Here is a 21,564-nt window from a genome sequence, read left to right as displayed (position 1 = left end):
TATCTAGGTCCGGGTATCTGGATGGTGTCATTTGAAGAGGTGGCGGATGTGCAGGGAGGGTCTGGCTGGGGGTGGGCTGGTGGAGGTGAGGATGCATCTGGGGCCGCCAGGTGGAGCGGCCCTGTGGCCCTGTGGAGGGGCTGGCGCTGTGGCGTAGTGGGTAAAGTCACTGCCTACAGCGCTGGCATTCCATATAGGCGCCAGTTCAAGTCCTGGCTGCTTCACTTCTGATCCAGCTCCCTGTTAATGAGCCTGGGAAAGCAGCCGAAGAGGCCCAAGTGCTTGGGCCCCTGCACCCACGTGGGAGACCTGGAAGAAGCTGTTGGCTTCAGATGGGCCCAGCTCTGGCCATTGCAGCCATCTGGGGGAGTGAACCAGTGGATGGAAGAATGAACTCTCTGTCTCTCCCTCTCTGTCTTTCAAATAAGTCTGCCTTTCAAATAATAAATAAATCTAAAAAAGAAAAAAAGTTTGCGGAAAAGCAGAGCTAAAAGACGAGCTTATCTTGGTGCAGAACATTTTTGAGAGCCACGCACCACTTTGTCACAACATGCACTCTCTACAGGCATTTGGAAGACCCCGGCGCTGCTGTGGGACTCAGATGACAGCTGGGTCACTCAATCTGTTAGAAAACACACGTTCTCCCCGGGCAGCTCCACTGTGGATAAATGGACGGTTCCTAAAGCACTTCCGTTACAGCCCAGTGCAAATGTTAGCTACAACGCCTTCCTCATCCAGTCCCCAAACGGAGCCCAACAGGAGGGAAAGAAAAGAAAGGACCGCAGACCCCAGCCACCCCGTGGAGTAAACCACTCGGCGTCTGAACCGGACAGCTCCACTAAACACAAGGCTTTGTGCTGAGGCATTCGCTGGCGATGGCTGTGCCCCCGTGTTTCTGTGCCGTTAGAATCCAGCCGTGTACAACATGGCGTTCACTTGACAAAAGAATTAGAAAATCCGGATCGAAGCTCAGTGCTCTGCAGACTAAATGTGTAGAGACAGGTCTGACGTCATCACACACATTGGCCCCATCAGGAGCCTGAGCTACAGCGGACCGCACGCTAAGTACTATCCCGTGGTTCTGAACTGCGCTCACAGGGCCTTAAAGGAACTGGGTTTCACTCGGACTCACGTTTTGATGCTTAACAGAGTGTCTCCCAACAGGAGACGCTCACAGGTTTGTGTCAACAGACCCCACCCCCTTTTTTTTTTGACAGGCAGAGTGGACAGTGAGAGAGAGAGAGACAGAGAGAAAGGTCTTCCTTTGCCGTTGGTTCACCCTCCAATGGCCGCTGCGGCCGGCACACCACGCTGATCCGATGGCAGCAGCCAGTGCTTCCTCCTGGTCTCCTATGGGGTGCAGGGCCCAAGCACTTGGGCCATCCTCCGCTGCACTCCCGGGCCACAGCAGAGAGCTGGCCTGGAAGAGGGGCAACTGGGACAGACTCCGGCGCCCCAACCGGGACTAGAACCCGGGGTGCCGGCACCGCTAGGCGGAGGATTAGCCTAGTTGGTGTTGGCGCCGGCCAACAGAACCCCTTTTAAAAGTGCAGTTTTGGGGGCCGGTGTTGTGGTGTAGCAGGTTTAGCTGCCACCTGCAATACTGGCATCCCATACTTGTACCGGTTCGAGTCCGGCTGCTCCATTTCCTTGGGCCCCTACACCCACATGGGAGCCCCGGTTGAAACTTCTGGCTCCTGGCTTCGGACTGCTCCAGCCCTGGCCATTGTGGCCATTCGGGGAGTTGGCCAGCAGGTGGAGGACCTCTATCTCTCCCTCTCTCTCTCCAACTCTGCCTTTCAAATAAATTAAGTAAATCTTTTTTTTTTTTTTTTTAATGCAGTTTCTAAGCTTCACAGAAGAATCTCATGTCACGGATTTTTGACAGCTCCTGGGTAAGACTATCCCAAAGTATCCGCCCCGTGGCTAGCTGGGTCCAGCCCGGGCTTGGATGGACACGGTCTAAAACCTGCCTTCGAGGTTCCTTCCTGCGCAGGGATGGGGTTAGCAGGGGCAGGGACAACCTGGCTGCAATGTCCTGCATGGAACTTACTGCTCCATGTGGCAGCCTGAAGAGCCGGGCTCTCGGGGGAGTGGTTAGGTCTTGAGGTGGGGGAGCCACCTCGTCCCTGCCCCTGCGTGAGGATGGGGGGCACCACCATCTCCCCAGCAGACACAAAATCTGCTGTGCCCTCTTCTTGGCCTGCCCAGTCTCCAGAACTAGGGGCGAGAGTTTGCTGTCTCTAAGTCACCCGGTTTCAGGTGATGTGCTGTAGCACTGGGAACAGATGGAGACACTGGCCAAGGGCAGACAGTAAGGGGACATCCGGGGTTTCTCAGAAACATGTCCCCCCAAGGCAAGCCTCTGACCACAAGCTGCCACTCCTGCTTTTACACATGGCTGCTGGAGGCTGTGACGCCTGGACCCACGGCAGCCCAGCAGGCACCATGAGGCACATCCGGAGGAGAGAAAGGAGGGAAAACAGCCTTGGCTGAATGAACCAACTCTGGGCTTGTTAACTGAGGCAGAAAAGCCCCAGGGTTTCATGCCCCTTTTCACCAGATTGTCTGGTATAAGCAGTTGTAGAACTGTTACAAATATTTTTTTCCCGGAGGTATTTAGAACCTGAATTGAAGCACCGATCTTCTTGTACTTAGTGTGAGGACAAGGATTTATCTGCGCTACCTCGAGCCCATTTTTACAGCTCTCTCAAAGTCAGATGACGGCACGGATGGGACAGCTTTCCCTGGGGAATTCCGTGTTAGCCGAGGAAATTTCTGGACTCCATGTGCTGTCCCACAGTCCTGTCTCCCTGTGTCCTGCACATTCAGTAAGCACGACCTTCTATGGAGATGAACTTTACCTATAAAGCTCCCACTTGCTGTTACATCCTGTTCCCTCCGGTCCTAATGAAACTGATCTCGCCCTGGCTCCTGCTGCTTAGCAGGAGAAAGCAAACCCCAGCGCCACTCACTAACGCCTTCTGGTCGTTCAGAAACCTCTCTTTCCAAAGAGAGTATTTTTCCACTGAATGCTTCCCACAGAAACTTCTAGAGCGGGCTGCATTTGTTATTCACCGGGCACCTTTCACCTGCAGAGCATGAGGTGCCAGAGCCCCGAGGACACGCGCAGGCGTCGCTCACACGTCCATACACGGCCACACTCACGGGCTCTCGGGCTGACGCGCTGCCAGGGCCGCAGCCCGCTGCGGTGACGGCTGGGCGCCCCGTCAGGCACAGTCCCGACACGCCACTGGGGCAGTGGCGGCAGCCACTGCAAAATCCTATAGTGTGGTCTAGAGAGCGCCCCCAAACACCTCCCAGCGTCCACACGCTGTGCGTTCTTGACCCTGGCCGAGGGTGGCTTCCCTCGCGGAGCTGAGAGCCGCCCGGATGTGGTAAGGGCCAGCTCCGCACAGATCCCAAGGCGGGGACGGGGGCTCGGGGCTGAGTCCCCGGTGTCACCGCTCACACCACACCTGTGGAGACTCACAGCAGCCAGGAAGAGTCCTCGTGGGACCAGAGGATGCTGGCGGGGCCTGGGGGAGACGTCAGAAGGAAACCGAGGCCCACCATGAGCAGGCTCTAGAACGCAGGCCCCTGACACCCTGCTCCCGGCTTAGACTGCTAGGCCGACAGGTGCCTCCAAGGAAGGCGCCATCACAGCCCATACTGCGGACGGGGGCCTCCTGGGGGTCTCCTCCGCCCTTCTCTCTGGTCTTAGCCAAAGAAGAGCCCTTTCAAGAGGGTTGGAGTCACAGTCCCCAGAGCCTGGGAGGGCAGAGGCGGGAGAAGGCCCTCTCTGGCCCCCTCAGTCCCTAGCACATGTGGGGCACAGACACCCCAGCCCCAGGGACAGGGCTCTGCACCCCTGCAGCCCAGCAGGATTCTCAAGGGCTCAGCTCCCTTCCCTCCCGGCTGGGCTGGCCAGGGAAGAGCCGCTGGGCCCAGCAAAGCCTGCGGAGCCCCCGGCCTCTACTTGCATCCTGGAGACACTTGGGGTTTGTCCAAGCGCTTGGGGCTAGAGGGCGGTAATTACATATTTAGGAAGAAACTTTCCAAATCTAGAATGTGTATTTAAGGAATAGGCTGCTCCGACAATGCCGGAGAACAGTGAGGTTTTCCAAGCAGCCGGCCGCGGAGCCCACGTTATCCGGGCACTGGGGCCTGTGCTGACGGCACGTCGTAAGCCATTTCTGTCTTTCTGTAACACAGGTGCTGGCGCTCGGGCTGCACCCACTGTCTGTGCTCACCCAGGGTCAGTGCAGCTGTGGAGGGGCTGGGCACACAGAGGGGGCCTGGCTCCCTGCCCACCGTATTCCTGGAGGGGCATCCCCTCCGATTCCAACCTCCCCCCTTTCTTTTCCTGTGCAAAGCTGGGGCACCTCCATCGCGGCTCCCAGGGGCCCAAGCCCCTTCTGGGACTTTCTCTGGGGTCTCTCTGGTGGGCCTGCGGAGTACTCGCTCCTGCCTGGCTCAGCAGCGCTGGCCGACAAACCCCCCCCCCCCCCCCCCCCCCCGCCGGGAAGAAATGGCAGGAGACAGAGACAGTCGCGGGAAAGCACTGCGCCAGGGTGGACCTCCCCAGAGACAGACGCCTCCTCGCTCAATTAGTTCGCGCACTGCACACTTGAAATGCGGCCGTTTTACCCACAGAGCCATTCAGAGCCACGCACGTCAAGATGGGGCCCCAGCCCGCTCAGGCTCACGCGCTCACTCGGCCTCCCAGCAGGGAGACCCCCAGCCCGCCGGGGGCCGCATCGCGCGCGCAGGGGTCGCTCACCTATTTGCTCTATGAGGTTTCTCCAGGAGTCGGCGGGGATGGGGTGAATCCTCTGCAGGGCTTCGGTGAGCGTGGTGGGGCTGTCGGCCAGGGCCGGGCACTCCTCGGGCGTGGTCCCATTGCCCGGGGTGGACGACGACTCGCTGCCAGAGAGGGAGCAGGCAGGGGCTGGTTATTTTGGGGCAACCACACGCCTTGGCTCACTCGCCGCGCGCGTCCGCCCGAGGGGCTGCCGGCCAGCGGGACCCAGTCCAGCACCGTCCAGGCGGGGTGGCCCCAGCGACCGCCGCCCCTCCGGGCCGGGCGGGCCCTACAGACCCTTTCTGTCACCGCACCGGGGTGCGACCCGATGATTCATTCGCACACCAGCCCGTCCAGACCTAGCGAGCGGGCGTCGGAAACTTGGCGCGCCCTGCCCGCTCCCCGGCGCCGACCGGCCACCCCGACGGGTGCCATGGCCAAGAGGCCGCCTCTCGTTCCACGACTCCCAGCCCCTCCCGGACCCTGATCCTGCAGCCCCCGTGCCCCGCAACGCGCAGAGGGGGTTGCCGACAGGGACGCGCGCGCCCAGAGCGTGGGTCGAGGGCGCGAGGCGACCCCGGGCAGGGCCTGGGGCGCTGGCGGTCCGGGCCGGAACACAACCTTAACCGGCCGGGGGGTGGCGGCCCCCCAGCGGGGACTGGGGGAGGCACTGGGGCGCAGGGGCGGCGGGGGCCCGAGGGCCGGGGGCTGCGGATAGGCCGTGCAGATCCGTGCCCGCCGCCCGGGGCGCCAAGGAGGACAGGCACAGGACTGCGGTGGCGCGCAGGGGGCCCGGAGGTCCGTTCGTCCTCACCTGCCGGGCAGGTGTCCCGACGCCGAGTCGCGCGCGTCGCTCTCCGAGGTGGAGCTGTCGTGGTCCACGGCGCAGGCGGCGCTGAAGGCGGCCGCCAGCAGCTCCATGGGGGCTAGCGGCGGGGCGGGCGCGGGGGCCGGTAGGGGGCCGCGCAGGGGGCCCGGGGCCGCACCGGGGGCGACGCGCGAGCTCCGGAGCGGGGTCGCAGCGCGCGCGGCTGGAGCCGGAGCTGCCGCCGCCGCCGCCGCCGCCGCCGCTGTCGAGCGCTCTCGCGGGTGCGCGCGCGCGCCCGGAGGCTCCCGGGGTTGCCACGGCAACGAGGGCGGCGGGCGGGGGCGCGCGCGCGGCGGGGGCGAGGTCGGGCGGCGGCGCGGGGCGGGGGCGCCTGGGGCGGGCGCGACCCGGGCCCGGCGGGACCGGCGGGAGGCCGGGGACCAAGCGCTCGCCCGCGCCTCTTCCCCCAAGGCGACCGAGTCCGGACCGGGAGCCGGCGAGGGCGGGAGGGGGCCCGGGGGCTGCGCCTTCGCCTGCCCGCCCCCTCCTCGCTGCCCCGGCTCTGGGTACGCTCTTGGAGGCGCGGCGACTTTCCGGACCCCCAAGTGCGCTCCAGCCTGCGCCTTGGCCAAGCCGGGCCCGCCAGCAAGGATGGGGTCCCCGACCCCTTCCCCGAGCCACGTGTCTCCGCCGCAGATGCCTCGGACGGGTCCCAGGCAGAGACTGGGGTCTCGGGGCCTCCCTGCACGCCGATCCCCAACCCTTACGCATCAGAGGGGCCCAACCCGGAAACCTGGTGGGTCTGGAGGCAGGACAAAGCCCCTCGACGACCCCGGGACCCCGGCGTGGCCGGGCAGTCGCGCTTCGGGGCAGCTGTCCAGACAGCTGGCGGCTACCAGGCGGGGGCGGCCTGGCGAGGGCCCGAAGGTGGGCGTACGCCGGACAAGCAGCCCTGTGCTCCGGGACCGCGCGGCGGACCCCGGCCCGCGAGGCGTCCGCCTCGCTGCCCCGCGCCGCTTCCCGAGGCCAGCAGGGCGCGCCCAGGGCCGCGGCGGTCGTGTGCGCCGCCAGAGCCGCTCCGTGTGGCCCCCTGCGGCGGGCGCTGCAGTGGGGACAGCGTGGAGACCGCGCGTCCCCCGCCCGTCCCACCCCCGTGGCATTTAAGTTAAGAAGTCTTTCGTTTGGGGGTGCAAGGACTCCCGCAGGGAGAGGCGTGGCTGACTTCCGTAGCGCCCTAGCCAGTCTGGCCCCAGGCAGCTGTGGGAGGAGAGGCGTGGGAGGGGCGAGGCGGGCGGCGCGCTGACCTGGAGGGGATGGGCCCCTGCCAGGTATGGGGTCCCCGGAGTAGCCTCTTCCCCAACTCGGAGGCTAAGGGGCTGCCCAGCTTGACTGGACCCCAGTTCTCAAAGCTGTCGCTTCCCTCCCAGGCCCAGGTCCCCGGCCCTTTGAGGCCTCAGACTAAGATACAGCCGTGTGTTCTTGTTTTGCAAGGCAGGCCCAGGGCCCGGGGCTCCACTCTGAGTCTGCTCCCGGAGCAGCCTCTCCCGGATGCCCCGTTTGGGCGGCTGACAAATGCCACGGCAGGCTGTCTGATCCTCCTAGGGCCCTCGTGGTGCACACAGGGCTGAGCGCTGTGTTTGAGGCAGTGCGTGGGTGGAGAGGGCCTCACCCTCCTGGCCCCATCGCTGCTCCGGCCCCACCTCCTAATACCGCCTCCTTGGAGGTCAGGGTTTCAATGTAAGAATTTGGGGGTGAGGCAAACATTCCATGTATAACACCCCTAAACTCCTAAAACTCAGTGTGTCCATCAGTGCGCACAATATGTCCACCAGTGCACCCAGTGTGTCCCCCAGTGCACAGCGTGTCCACCAGTGCACACAGTATGTCCATGAGGACCCAGTGTGTTCATTACTGTACACAGTGTGTCCATCAGCACACTCAGTGTATCCATCAGTGCACCCAGTGTGTCCATCAGAGCACAGTCTGCCCACTAATGCACCCAGTGTTTCCACCAGTGCACACAATATGTCCATCACTGCACACAGTCTGTCCACCAGTGTACCCAGTGTGTCCACCAGTGCACACAGTGTGTCCATGTCCTCTAACATCCCACCAGGAGGCCGGGTGGACCTTGTGAGGTGGCTCCAACTCCAGCACCTCCTGTCGGTGCACACACCGGTGCACCCAGTCTGTCCATCACTGCACACAGTGTGTCCATCAGTGCACCCAGTCTGTCCATCAGAGCACCCAGTGTGTCCACCGGTGCACCCAGCCTGTCCATCACTGCGCAGTGTGTCCACCAGTGCACCCAGTATGTCTATCACTGCACACAGTGTGTCCATCGGCACACTCTGTGTGCCCATCATTGCACACAGTGTGTCCACCAGTGCACAGTGTGTCCATCACTGCGCAGTGTGTCCACCAGTGCACACAGTGTGTCCACCAGTGCACACCCCCGTGGCTGTGGAGCTCCTTGGATCCCCCAAGGCTGCCCAGCAGTCTCCCCCTCCCTTGGTGCTCAGAGACCGTCTTTCCCTAGGCCAGGGGTCTACCTGGGCCCTCCCGCCTCCTGTGGCTGCCGCCCACCTCGCTCACGTCCCAGCAGCCTGTGGGGGTACGGTGGCGGCACTGCCCTGCCCAGCTCTTCTACGCCTTGGGCTCTCCGTACCTGTCCAGGCCCTGGCTTTCCCCCGGGACTCTGCTCCCCCGGGTGACGTCCCTGGCATTCCTCAGTGCACTGAGGTGGCCCAGTAGGCCCTTTCTCCCTGCCTGGCCCTGTGACGCTCGGTTACCGGGCGTCTCAGGGTGGGCACCCTGCGGAGTCCGTGGGCACTCGGCAGGACCTACTGCTTTGCACGCCTTGCCTCCCCGCAGGCTGACGTCGCAGCAGAGCTGTCACTTTCACACTCTACTGCACCGAAAAGCTTCATCTTTCTAACAACTAGAAAATTTAAAGTGAAGTTATACATATGAAGGGGAGTGTAAGAAAGCCTTCCGATTGAAAACGAAGCTAAAAATACCCTCCTAATTATACAAGCAGTTAAGCAAGGCCCGAGTGCTGGGTAACCTCAAGGTAAACTCCACATGTTCTATTTTCTGTCATATTCTGTGCTATTAGGCAGGCTATTATTAAAACCTCTGCTTCGCTGACATTGGGCTCGGAATCATTTGCAAAATGAAGTATTGAGAAATATTTCAAATATTTATGTCTGACTGGCACACAGTAGGTGCTACATAAATATTTAAGAATGAATGAATGGCATGTTTTAAAAAAGGAATTATTTTAGGTACTTTATCTAAAGGTTACTTATTTCTTCCTCGGGTTATAAAAATTAACTGTTGGAGAGGCAGCAGCGATAGCTCAAGTAGTTGGGCTCCTCCTGTCCACGTGGGAGCCCTGGGCTGAGGCTCCGGCTCCTGACTTCCACCTGGCCCAGCCTTGGCTGTTGAGTGCGTTTGGAGCGCGAACCAGAGGACGGAATGGAAGCTCGGTCTGTCTCTCTGCCTTTCAAATAAATAAATAATGAAGACAATTTTTAAAAAGTTAAATAGTGGAAGCAAAATAGGTTCTGGCTCATGTGGCAATGTCTTCTGTCCAGCGTCTTTGTTTCTGTTCATATCATTTCTTCCTGATCCCAAGGGAAGATTTCTGGAGTAGAAAAATGCGTAGAGATGATCTGGCTCATCAAATTTATTTAGCAGAGAAGAACGGGACCAGAGGATTAAACCAAGACCGCTCTGCTGGCCACTGCTGCCGTGGAATGGTTGACAGAGAGCCAAGACCCCATCACATGGGAGAAGGAAGCCACTCCCTAACTCTATGTTCAGGGTGACAAGGTGTGGCACCAGACTATTGGATGCTAAAAAAACTGTTATTCGTAAAGCTACCAAGAAGATGGCTTGGTTCGTTGGTTTCTGTTGTTTGGCAGTGAGAAGGCATTCCTCAAATGCATCCTGGGAGCTTCCAGAAATAGCACTTGACAGCTTTTAATTAACTGAATCTTTTAAGTTCATTAATACAGCAGTTGGCTTCTATCACTCTCAAAAGACCTTTTGCTTGCTTTGAAACCAATGCAGTGACCCCTGCAGGCGGCCCCAGCAGCTGACCCCTGGGAGGTGAGAGATCCCCGGGTCTAGGGAGGGAACGGGGAAGGACAAGATGTGTGCTCGAGAGGACGCTGCTGCCCTCACTGTGGCTCCAATATGCCCAGAGGCCCCAAGTGACCGGTGTGAAGATTGCACCTCCAGGACCCCCCAGCCTGTCCCCAGGAGGTTGTCCTGCTGTGTGGCTGGTGACGTGGTGGCGCGTGTTTTACCTTCCATTCTCATGGAAGGTAATTCGTAAATGTGGGATTGTCACACATGACAGAAACAAGATGAAAGCAAAACCAGTCTAGTGCCGTGGGGTACAGAATCCATCTCTGGGCCATTAATCTGCTGACTGCGACGCCGGCTTCCTGTATGGATGCTAGTTCACACCCTGGCTGCTCCACTTCCAAACCCAGCTCCCTGCCAATGCACCTGGGAAAGCAACAGAAGACGGCCCAAGTGCCTGAGCCCTTGCACCCACGTGGCAGATATGAATGGAGTTCTAGGCTCCTGGTTTCAGGCTGGCCCAGCCCTGGCCACTGTGGCCACATGGGGGAGTAAATCAGCCAGTGGAAGAGGTATCTCTATCCTCTCTTCTCTCTTCTCTCTTTTTTTCTCTCTTCTGTCTCTCTCTCTCTCTCTCTGCTTTTCAAACAAAATAAACAATCTTTTTAAAGAAAGAATTAATCTCGTTCAAAGACACGTCTGACCTTTGTTCTAAGTGGCTGGGAGGTGGTGGCTCGAGTGTTGGAACACCAGGCACGGCGGGGCTTTGGGTCACGTGGTAGCAGTGTACCCGCCAGAGGGGTTGGCAGCCAGCCAGCTCCGTGTGACCCAGCCCCAGCCAGAACTCTGGGCTCGGGGCCAGGTGAGCGCGTCTGATGGACAGTCCTCTGTGCTCACTGCTGCTGGAGACAGCACTGCCCACGATTCCGCAGCAGGAGCCCACTGGACGCACTGGGCCCGGGCGCTTGTCTCAACTCCGCCCCTGTGGGCGACTGAAACCTGTGTTCTTTCACTGGGCTCAACCCCAAGTCTGCAGCTGGCATCAGCAGTGAGGGTGGGCTGGTGGGCTGCCCCCGACTCCAGGCCAAGCCTGGCCTCAGGTTTAGAGAACTGTGACCACTCTCCTCCAGCAGCCCTCACTTCCCTGGTGTCTGTCTGTCTGTCTGTCTGTCTCTGTCTTTCCATCTGTTCCAGACACAGCTGCCTGTTGCTCTCCTCATCTCTGACTCCACATGTCTGCTGTCTCCAACAGCTCCTGGTACCTCGCTGGTCATTCAGTAGAGTTCATGGCCAGCCCAGGCTAGGGCTGCCCAGATGAGCGCAGGGACCCTCCCGAGACCACCCACAGCTTTGCCTGTCATTCGCATGGTCTTTCCTCCCGTGGACCCCAGCGTTTTGGGGCAGGTATGAGGATGTCATTTATCTTTGCTTGCCCAGGAGGCATTGGGTAAGCGTTGCTGCCTAACAGGAGAGAACTTCCAAAAGTTCACGGAAGAATGGAATGAGAAGATAAATGTATTTTGATGCAGCTGTATTTTGAAATCCATGCATAGTTTTTTCATCACGCGCATTTTCCAAGGACTTCCTGAAGTTGTCTGGTGTAGAGAGGGCAGGATTCACAGGCTCTTGGTTCCAGTCTTGCTTCTGCTGCAGCCGTTGAGGGTAGCAGGTGCTCCTTCGGTCAGCAACGCTTCCGCTCCTGATCTCTTTGGTGATGACATCTTGGATCGGCATTTCAGCTTGGAAGACGTGTGTGACATGTCACGGCAAGTCCAAGAAGCCACTGAAACTGAAGCCAGTGTTCTGGCGACGTGAGGAGTGTTTTCAGTTTTTGACATGGTTGCCTTAGCGGATGGTTGTGCTTTTGGTTAAGTGGGAAAAGGCCAGAGCGATGAGGAGATGCACAGAGACCTCCATCTGGGTTAAGGAGACAGGTGCCACTGGACGAGTTTCAGTGACTGGGAAGCAGGCCCGTAATCCTAGCACTGAGTTGCTGAAGCCTGATATTGCAAAACTGAATCCATTTTCTGAATTAAAAATAGGTGGCCAAGAATTCTCCTCCCTCCCAGGCCCGAGAGGCAGCCTGCAGGGTGCTGCTTGGCTGAGGCATGATGGAATTTCCCAAGGATGTGGATGGCTCCTGTGTCCTTAAAAGGCTGCAGCCAGCAGGGGCTGCGTCTTCCGTTAGGAGGCACAGACAGTTAGAAGCCTTGTTGGAAGTGGATTTCCCGGGGCAGGCTCGCCGTGCTGACTCCGGATGAGCTGCCGAAATGAGGAGGGCCTGCAACATGGGTCTTTCTGGAAAATCCCCAACAAGGAGTCAGGGATGCAGGGAGCCTGGGAGTTTGGGCTGTGGGTGATGTCGTTGGTTTCTGACCATAGGAGCATCTTGGAGCAAGAGGGACCTAAGGAATAAATACGGCCATTTCCAAGATATACTGAGGGTGAGATCAGGAGTAAATAAGATTAGGGGCTGCCTAGATGTGCATGAATTATATTTTAGGTGTGGCCACAGCGATTGTACGTGTGTGTGTGTGTGTGTGTGTGTGTAAAATTCTTAATTAGGACTTAAAACTATAAAGGAAGAAGCTGTCTCTCTTCCTCCCATACAGATGGATCCATTTTATATTACCTGGTAGACCATATAGCTAGACTGAATTTGGTCCTGCATTGTGCAATCACTTTGTAAACCGTCGTGTACCATACAGACAGAAAGTGATCTTATTACCGGTTAGGTGGCCAGCATTCAAGGCTGAGTCACTATGGCCATGCATCACTTTAACCATTCAGCAAATGCTGCAAAACTGTGTAGAGTAGGAAACAGGGAGGAAAAGATGTCCATTCTTAAGGAAAGTTGACTTGAAGGAATAGCATGCCCTTAGGAACATGGATCATTAGAAATTATCCATTGCTTCTTGAAAACGATAAATAAATGGACTTGAGAGAAGTGTTTCTGTAGCCAGAAGTAAGTAATAAAATAGCTTTTCATTTCCTCTTGAAATGAAAGGTTATCACAGCTGTAGAAAGAATGTTCTTTGTGGAGTCTCCAGGGCCAATTGTCGAAGGACTTGGGTCTTGTGAATAGACCGGTGTGCAGAAGTGGATGGCATTATGAGAGACCCCCCCCCCCCCCAAACGGTTCAGTTCCAGGGTCTTAACCAGGCTTCAGCATGTTGGCAAATGCTTTTCTTCCTTGAAATTCAAAGCTCTTTGGAACTGGTGACAGCAGCAATATGTAGTAAAGAAAAGCATGATATTTCTCTCTCTCCTTTTTAAAGATTTATTTATTTGAAAGACAGAGCTACAGAGAGAGGCAGAGAGGAAAAAGAGAGAGAGAGGTCTTCCATCCACTGGTTCATTCTCCAGATGGCCATGATGGCTGGAGTTGAGCCAATCTGAAGCCAGGACCCAGAAGCTTCCTCCAGGTCTCCCACATGGGTGCGGAGCCCAAGGACTTGGGCCTTCCTCCACGGCCCTCCCAGGCCATAGCAGAGAGCTGGATTGAAGTGGAGCAGCCAGGAGTCAAACCAGTACCCATATGGGATGCCGGTGCTTCAGGCCAGGGCTTTAACCTGCTGCGCCACAGCGCCGGCCCCAAACAGCAGGATATTTTAAAGGCATCCTGGAAACACAGATATCAGAGAGTTTTAAAAATGAGCAGCCAGAAGTCAGCACGGCGTGGAGGCTGTCATTCGTCCCTGGGGGTGGCAGTGTGAAGTGCTGTGGCCTTTCCAGAGGACAGTGTGACAACACACATCACCACTCTGCGAGCGTGCACACACCTTGCAGACTCCACTTCTAGGAATGTCTCCCAAGGATCTTCCAACAGTCTGCTCCAAAAGATTTAGCTGCGAGGATGTGATGTTATTAATAATAGGGAATTGGGCAGCCTGAATGTCCCAGTAATAAAATACTATTTAAGTTATGGCACGTGTCTGCAATGGAATATTGCGCCATTAGAATGATTTTAGAAGAGTGTTTAATAAGCGTCAGGTTCTAAAACTGGATGCAGTGTGGTCCCATTCTGTTTGTCAATAGACTTTGATGTCTGGAATTTCAAGCATACGTACTTTTAAAAGGAATGGAAAAATGATCAGCAAAACTATTTCACAGTCCTGGTAGCTGGTTGGTTGGATTCTGAGGAATTTTCCGCTTCTTACTCATCTGTGCTTAAAACTTTTCCTACAATAAATGTGCCACTTATGTAACAGGAGGGGAAAGTCGCTTTGTAAAAGCAACAGGAGGCCCCTCATGGGCACCCACTTAGCGCAGGGGAGCTGAGGACCTTGACCAAGGTGGAGGGGCTGTGTTGCGGTGTCTGGATGTACCTGACTGGGGCGGGGAGGCATCCTTGAACTTGTTACATAAATCCACCTCTGAACAAACTCTCCAGTTGTCAAAGAATCACGACTTCCAGTTTTGCAGAGAAATTGCTTCCTGGCATCATTAGAATTAAAGCCCTTGCCTGATGTTCTAATCTGCTGGTGCTTATAAAAATAGTCCCTTCCCCAGAAATCCCCCTTCTTCTTCCGTAAATCCCCGGCTATGCGCCCTAACCAGAAAGCCGCTTCCTTTCCAACCGAAACCACAGTTCTATGGGAAGAGTTCTCCAAGCAGTCACCGGCAGGGAGGGCTGGCGCTGGGGCTCAGCGGGGTAAGCCCCCTTGGAGTACCAGTTCCTGGGTCCTGGCTGCTCCGCTTCCCAGCCAGCTCCCTGCAAATGCACCTGGGAAAGCAGCGGAGGATGGCCCTGGTGCTTGGGCTCCTGCCACCCACGTGGGGGACCTGGATGGAGTTCCTGGCTTTGGCCTGGCCTAGCCCTGACTGCTGTGGCCTTTGAGGGAGTGAACTAGCAGGATCTCTCTCTGTGTATGTGTCACTGTCTTTCAAATGAAAAAAATTTTTAAAGAGTTATTTATTTATTTATTTGAAAGTCAGAGAGGAGAAATCATCCATCTACTGATTCATTCTCCGAATGGTTGCAATGGCCAGGCCGGGCCAGGTCGAAGCCAGGAGCCAGGAGCCTGGAGCTTCTTCTACTGCTTTCCCAGGCCATCAGCAGGGAGCTGGATCGGAAGTGGAGGAGCCGGGACTCGAACCTGTGCCCACATGGGATGCCGGTGCTGCAGACGGCGGCTTAACCCGCTGTGCCACAGCGCCGGCCCCTCAAATAAAAATTTATAAAAACCATGCAAAGCAAAAAGAAATCACCAGGAGCTTCCCCGCCCTCCTGCGTGGCTCTAGCCTGCCTGCCCCTCCTCCAAGAAGACCCCCATGCCCACCCGGAGTCGGCTGTGTTTGCGCCACCTCCGCGCAGGCTTTGGCCACTTTACTGGCGCTCTCTGTGCGGCTGCCCCTGGCACACCCCAGGCCCTTGGTGCTTTTGCTGATGGGGAGTCTGCAGAAAGTGGAAACTCGGGGTCTTCCTGGTGCCCCTAACAGGTGAGTGTGCTGATCACTCAGGCACCCCTGTTTCCGCCACAGCACCCCTGGGGGCGGGAAGGGCAAAGGAGTGAAATCTCCGTGTCTTTCTGTGCACCCCTCCCTCCTGCTAACCAAAGCAGCTGCTCCCCCCACCCCGCCCCTCCGGGTTTCCCAGCTGGGCCGCGCTCTGCCCTGCAGTGCCCCTCCCCTCCGCCAGCTCAGTGACCCCCATCTCAGCAGCCACTCGGCCCACCAGGCCGTCTCTTCCCCATAGAGGACCTGCGGGCCTGGCTCTGCTGGGCTCCGGCTGCAGGCTTGGCCCTCACTCGGCCGTTCCTGCCTCTTCTTGGTGGGGAGTGCGGTGCGGGGGTGCGGTGCCAGAGGTTCATGGTTTTAGGTGGAATTAGCATTCACTCTTAGATCTAAGGGACGCTAGCCTGCCGCCGGGAGAGCACTTCTGAGACGCCATGGACTCCTCTTGGGGGCCAGAGAAGAGACAGAAAAGAAAAACCCTCCCCTCTGGACAACCTGGGAGCACACGTGTCCCCTCCTCGCACTGCGTCCTCCCAACATTGTGTCCCCCAACCCTGTGTTCCCCCAACACCATATCCCCGACCCTGTGCCCCCCAACACCGTATCCCCTGACCCTGTGTTCCCCAACTCTGTGTCCTGTGTCCTCAACCCTGTATCCCCCCCAAACCTGTATCCCCCGATACCATATCTCCCACACCCTGTCCCCCCACACCCTGTCCCCCTGTCCTCCCCAACCCTGTCCCCCACACCCTGTCCCCCCCACACCCTGTCCCCCCATCCTGTCCCCTCTCACAGTGTCCTCCCCACACCCTGTCCCCCCACACCCTGTCCCCCAACCCTGTCCCCCCCACACCCTGTTCCCCAACCCTGTCCGGTCCTCACACCTAGGCCCTGGATTCCAGCACTGCACACGCTGTGTGTCTCCTTTGGTTGTGCAGTTGTCTTAAATTTCCCAGACTGAAATCCAGTGGGACTGCTCGGTGACGAACAGGGGAAACCGGCACTGGTGGGCGAGCAGTCATCTGTCCCTTAGGGAAGGCAACTGCACAAAAGCGAGAATTGGTCGAGCGTTTACCCCTTGACCCAGCAATGCCACCCCAGGAGGAAGCGACACCAAACGTGACAGCACACGGCACGCCAGCACACACAAGGCATTGCACACTCCCCTTCCATGTAGGGGCAACGACCTCCGTGTCTCTCCCGAGCACACGGGGTGACCGCCCTGTGCTGTGACCACGCAGGGGAGAGCAGTAGCATCCACAGAATGTCGACGCAAGCTCTGCCCACAGCCAGTGAGGCCGGAGCAGCTGGGGCGGGGCCGCACCCCCAAGCGGGGAGGGACCAGGACCCCGTTCTTTGCAGGCACCCATCCAGCCCACACAGTCGGCAGTCTAACTCGTGGTTTATCCAGATAAAATGAGAGTTCAGGCAGACTGGTAAGAGCTGAAAAGCAGGTGACTCCCAGCTGTCAATCACAAACGCCAATCATGAGCACCTTGGTGACAGCACCAGTTAATGCCCCTCAGACTTTAGGGGTAGAAGCCCCAAACCAGCAAAACGGGCTCCGAGTGCTCTCCCCACGGGCCCGCCCTCCTCGGAGCGTGCTTTAGTGAGCTGTTTCGCTCCTTGGAGTGTCATTCATTACTCCTAGGAAAAGGGAGCTGAGGCAAGCTGGCCTCTGCCCAGGACAGGGCCGAGCAGGTATCTCTGACTGATAGCAAGGGATCCGCGGCGTGAGCGAGAGACCCCAGGTGAGCGACGCAGCAGCCTGCTGCCCCGCTGAACTCAGCTCCAACAGCCGCAAGCCCACTCTTTCCCCCAGAAAAGGAGGAAAACCCCTAAAATGGGTATTTCCTGAGTTGGGTGGAGGGCAGCACTTCTCTGAGGGTAGCGTCTTATGTATGCTCGCTTGTAACCCACGTAGACGCTTCATGTTTTCAAATAGAAAATCTAAAACTATGGGGAAAACAGTCAAACCTGAGAATTGAAAAGAAACCTAAAAAATGAATTTACTTCACTATCAAACTGGCAACACAACCACACAGAAAAAATTATTTAAGTCATTTTCCTTTTTTTTTTAGTTTTAGAAATTATTTTAGTTTGAGAGGAGAGAGAGGGATACAGAGATCTCCTGTCTGTGGTTTCCCTCCCCAGATGCCCACAATGGCTGGAACTAGACCAGGTCGAGGCTGAGAGCTAGGGGTGCTGCCTGGGTCTCCCGTGCGGATGGCAGGAACCTGTCAGCTCAAGTCTTGGCTGCCCCGTTTCTGATCCAGCTCCCTGCTAATGGCCCGGGAAAGCAGTGGAAGACAACCCAAGTGCTTAGGCTCCTGTGCCCCCGTGGGAGACCTGGAAGAAGCTCCTGGCTTCTGGCTTCAGATCAGCCCAGCTCTGGCCATCGTGGCCATTTGGGGAGTGGACCGGTGGATGGGAGACTTTCTCTCTGTCTCTCCCTCTTTCTGTCTGTAACTCTGCCTCTCAAATAAATAAATAAAATCTTAAAGAGAAAAATCCCCCCATCATGAGTCCACAGTGTTCTACAAACAAAACAAATCAAAAAACAAAGACACAGTCTGCACAGAAGAAAGCCAGCTCACATAAGAGGAAGGGACACGAGGACAGCTCCATTCTGCAATTCTTCAGGGAATAATTGGCTCGGGAGAATCAGTAGCCAATGTTGAAAGCCGTTGGTTAAAGACCAAAGGGGAGAAGATATTTCTGTAAGCTAAATGCTCGCTGGACAGACAGCTTACGATTTGCAATTATCTCTTCCGTGGAAGCGGTCTGCAGCTTCCAGATAAACCCAGTGCCCAAGCCTGGCTGACACGAGAGCTTCCTGACCGCTCAGGTTCAGGCACAGCCCTGGTGCCTTTTAGCTAACAATATCTACTCTGCTTCTAACCGGGCAGCAGCCCTAACTCCCCGTTTAAAGTCAGTATGGGGAGAGAAAGAACAAATTAAACAGTACACGAGGAGGCAGTCACACAAACCTACGGCGGGGCCATGCTGCGCCATACACCTGCACATTCGAAAAACAACACAGGGGCCGGCGCCGTGGCTCACTTGGTTAATCCTCCGCCTGTGGCGCCGGCATCCCATATGGGCGCCGGGTTCTAGTCCTGGCTACTCCTCTTCCAGTCCAGCTCTCTGCTGTGGCCTGGGAAGGCAGTGGAGGATGGCCCAAGTGCCTGGGCCCCTGTACCCGCATGGGAGACCAGGAGGAAGCACCTGGCTACCGGCTTCAGATGGGCGCAGCGCCAGCCTTAGAGGCCATTTGGGGAGTGAACCAACAGAAGGAAGACCTTTCTCTGTCTCTCTCTCTCACTGTCTAACTCTGCCTTTCAAATATAAATAAATAAATAAAACAAAAAACAACACAAGGGGGAGATTCTTCGATTACAGAGTCTAAGGAACAACCAGATGGTTGCCACCGGCTAAGGTCTCGGCACCCCAATCTTGATTTGCAGATTCCAGCCATGCGAGCCATTTTGAGGACACGGCGGGGGTGGGGGGGACATTTGAACGCAGGCTGGTGTGGGATTACTTTGGAGCCGTGGTTGATTTCCGTAGGTGTGGTGTAGATGCCGTGTTCCTGGAGAAGGGAATTCTTGTCCTCAGAAGTTGTCCTCTGGACATTTGAGACTGGATGGAGAATGACCATGGCCGCAATTTACTTTCATACAGTCCAGGAGGAAGAGAGAGAAGAGACTCCAAATGTGTCAGGAGTTCACAGTTTTTTGAATCTGGATTGAGGTGCTGTGGGAGTTTACCGTTGTCTGCATGCTTCGAGTCTTTATACAAAGTTGGGAAGGGGAAAAGTGGTTAGCGAAGTAGCACATTCGACTAAAGGAAGGGATGAGGGAGCCAGCTGAATGTGGCAGGAGTGGGGCTGGGCTGGTGCAGGGCTGGGGAAGAGAGAGGCCTTTGCCGGGCACCTTCCGAGCTCGGGCCCTCAGAGCTCCAGGACCCGCTGGTCGTGGGCCCCGCGTGGGCGTCTTCTGCGCACAGAGAAATCCCCGGGACCTGAGCGAAGCCCAGACTCCAGCAGGCGCTCCATCAGCGCTCGTCGGCCGGTGTTGGGCACAGTGGGTGCAGCCGCTGCCACATGGGGCACCGCCCCCACTGCAGGCAGTCGTGGCCACTGTCTCAGGGCTGGGTGGAGTGTGTGTGGGGAGGGGGGAGTCGGGTAAACCCCCAGGTGTGGGGAGCAGAAGAGAGGCAGGGGGTGTCCGAGGGCCGGGGTGCCAGGCTTTGCTCGGCCTTGGGTTTGCGTCTGTTGGTCACATCCCATTCCTATTTATTTTTTATTTGAAAGGCAGAGTGAGAGTGAGTGAGAGAGAGGGAGAGAGCGAGCCCTTCCGTTTGCTGGTTCACTGCTCGGATGCCCACGGCAGCCAGGGTTGAGCCAGACTGAATTCCGAGGCTGGACCTCCGAGTCTCCCACGTGGGTGGCAGGGGCCCAGCACTTGAGTCGTCCGGGCCGCCTCCCCAGCTGTGCATCTGCGTATCGAATGCACCCAGTGTGTCGGTGCCACTGCTGTGTGACACGGGGCTCCAGGGGACCACAGCTTTCATTCTGTCCTTTCTGGCCAGGACCTCCCTTGAGCCTATGGCTCAGCCACTGGCCAGGCCTGGAGGCTCCACTTCCAAGCCCAGGTTGTTGGCAAGAAGTGTGAGCTCCTGGCTGCGTGGGCCACGGAGCGGAGCTGGCTTCCCTGCTGAGTCATCGGAGACTTGTCTTTCATGACCTTGCCTTTGACTCACACCCTGTTCAATGAATCTCTTAGTCAGACGCAGTCTGGTGGCTGGGGCCGGTCCACACTGGATGGGAGGGGCGAGAATCCCAGGCTGTGCAGCCGCACCGTGCCACCCTGGAGCCGGCGGCCACACACCCACCCCTCAGCTTTCGCCAGGACAGTGAGGGAGACAACCAGCACTGTTGTCCGTTCTGTGAGTTTGCCGTGTGCCGGAGCCAGGGCTCGGAGTGGGCACACACTGAGCTGTGTCTGCCGCCGCACCCTCCCAGACAGGCTGCGCCCCTGCCCCACGGCTCCCAGGCACGAGCTGTGTCCTCCTCAGACGTGGCAGGTTCCCTCTCTTACTGGGAGTGCAAACAGAGCATTTTGTAGCTCTACACCGCAGGGTGGGTTAGACCTTGACCTTGAGCCTTGACAGTGCTGTGCCTGACAGTGTCACACGCAGGGGCTGCCATCACCAGTTCCCCCCACAGGGAGAAAAAGATGTGGGAGCTTTGACAGCCCCTTCTCCGCACTTGCTGATGCCTGTACCTGGGAACCCCGGGGGCCGAGGGCTGCTCCGCCGCCTTGTCCTAACCTGCAGCTCCTCCCCGTCCGTGTGCAGCGGCAACCCCACCGCACCGTTCCTGGGGGAAGGAAGTTATTTCTCCCGCAGTTCTCATTGCAGGAAGCAGGACATGTTCAGCGGCACAGTCGTCGGTGCCACAGGGAGTTTGGAGTGGCAGCCTTTCGTAGCTTGACTTAACCTAAGCCCTGGGCGTGGGATCGGCACACAGCTCCATGGAGACAGCTCTGCAGATTGGAAGGTGGAGGGGAAATGCGACATGATAAGGTGCCAGCCCGCTCGCTGGGAGGGCCTGGTGCAGTCCAGGGATAAAACCCAAACGATCAGAAAGACAGATGAGCTTCCCGGGCTTCAGAGGCCTTAGCCAGCTCAGTCTGCGGGGGCCAGGGGTTTTCAAGCCTCAGGCAGGACCTGGGCTCCATGCATCCTGCAGGTGGGAAAAGGTGGATCTTCAGAGACGAGGCTGGAGTAATGCCTGCGAGAACGGGAGGCGTGGTTGTCAGCTCCAGGACAGTGGGCACCGCAGGGGCAATGCCGCCGTCGGAAGCCGACATTCGGGTACTGTGGGCCTGCTACGAGGCAGGCACTCATTTGCTTTCCGCAAATTGATTCCTGCGGCACCCCTGCCGAGTAGCCAAACCACAGACGGAGTTCAGGAACTGAGTGGCATTCCGTGCGATCCCTTCAACGTGGCCGTCTCTGCCCCCACACGCAGGCTCCAGGGGCTCTGAGGTGCCCATGCGGAAGAGCAGTGGGTGCCTGTAACCACGGCGTTGAGACTCTGTGTTTGCAATCGACTTGGACATGCCGTGATTCACCAAACCACATACTGGGGGCTTCTGTTTCCTGATTCTGTCGTCTTCCCACCGGAACGTCTTAGACACGTGATCAATCGCCTTGATCAATCCGTGGTTACTGGATCTGCCCCCTGATAGTGTTCTGGTAGCTCCAGGCCGAGTGGGCTACTCCCACGGAACTACGTGCTAAAACGAAAGGCAAAGCTGGAGGTTGAGTGACTGACACCCTTTTGTGTTCCCGTGCAAGGTTCGTCATTGTCGACATTGAGGCACAGCCTTCT

General features: G+C 57.5%; 1 protein-coding gene across 2 annotated transcripts in view; it reads right to left on the bottom strand.

The window, feature by feature from the left end:
• The window catches only part of NGEF (neuronal guanine nucleotide exchange factor), a 101,205-nt gene that overhangs the window by 36,687 nt on the left and 42,954 nt on the right, over window positions 1-21,564 (bottom strand). Inside the window, exons 1-2 of one of the 2 annotated variants that reach the window (XM_051834195.3) lie at window positions 5,619-5,889; window positions 4,784-4,926 (exon numbers count right to left, since the gene is read on the bottom strand). In XM_051834195.3, the coding sequence (XP_051690155.2) occupies window positions 4,784-4,926; window positions 5,619-5,725 (250 nt within the window). In that variant the 5' untranslated portion in view covers window positions 5,726-5,889. Of the gene's footprint in view, window positions 1-4,783; window positions 4,927-5,618; window positions 5,890-21,564 lie in introns of those variants that run through there. The other variant, XM_051834194.3, reaches the window with a different exon arrangement.

Source organism: Oryctolagus cuniculus, chromosome 3 (genome assembly GCF_051225735.1).
Source record: "Oryctolagus cuniculus isolate XC-2025 breed Fujian yellow rabbit chromosome 3, ASM5122573v1, whole genome shotgun sequence".
Classification (NCBI taxonomy): Eukaryota; Metazoa; Chordata; class Mammalia; order Lagomorpha; family Leporidae; genus Oryctolagus; species Oryctolagus cuniculus.
This window is presented reverse-complemented; position numbering and strand designations above follow the sequence as displayed.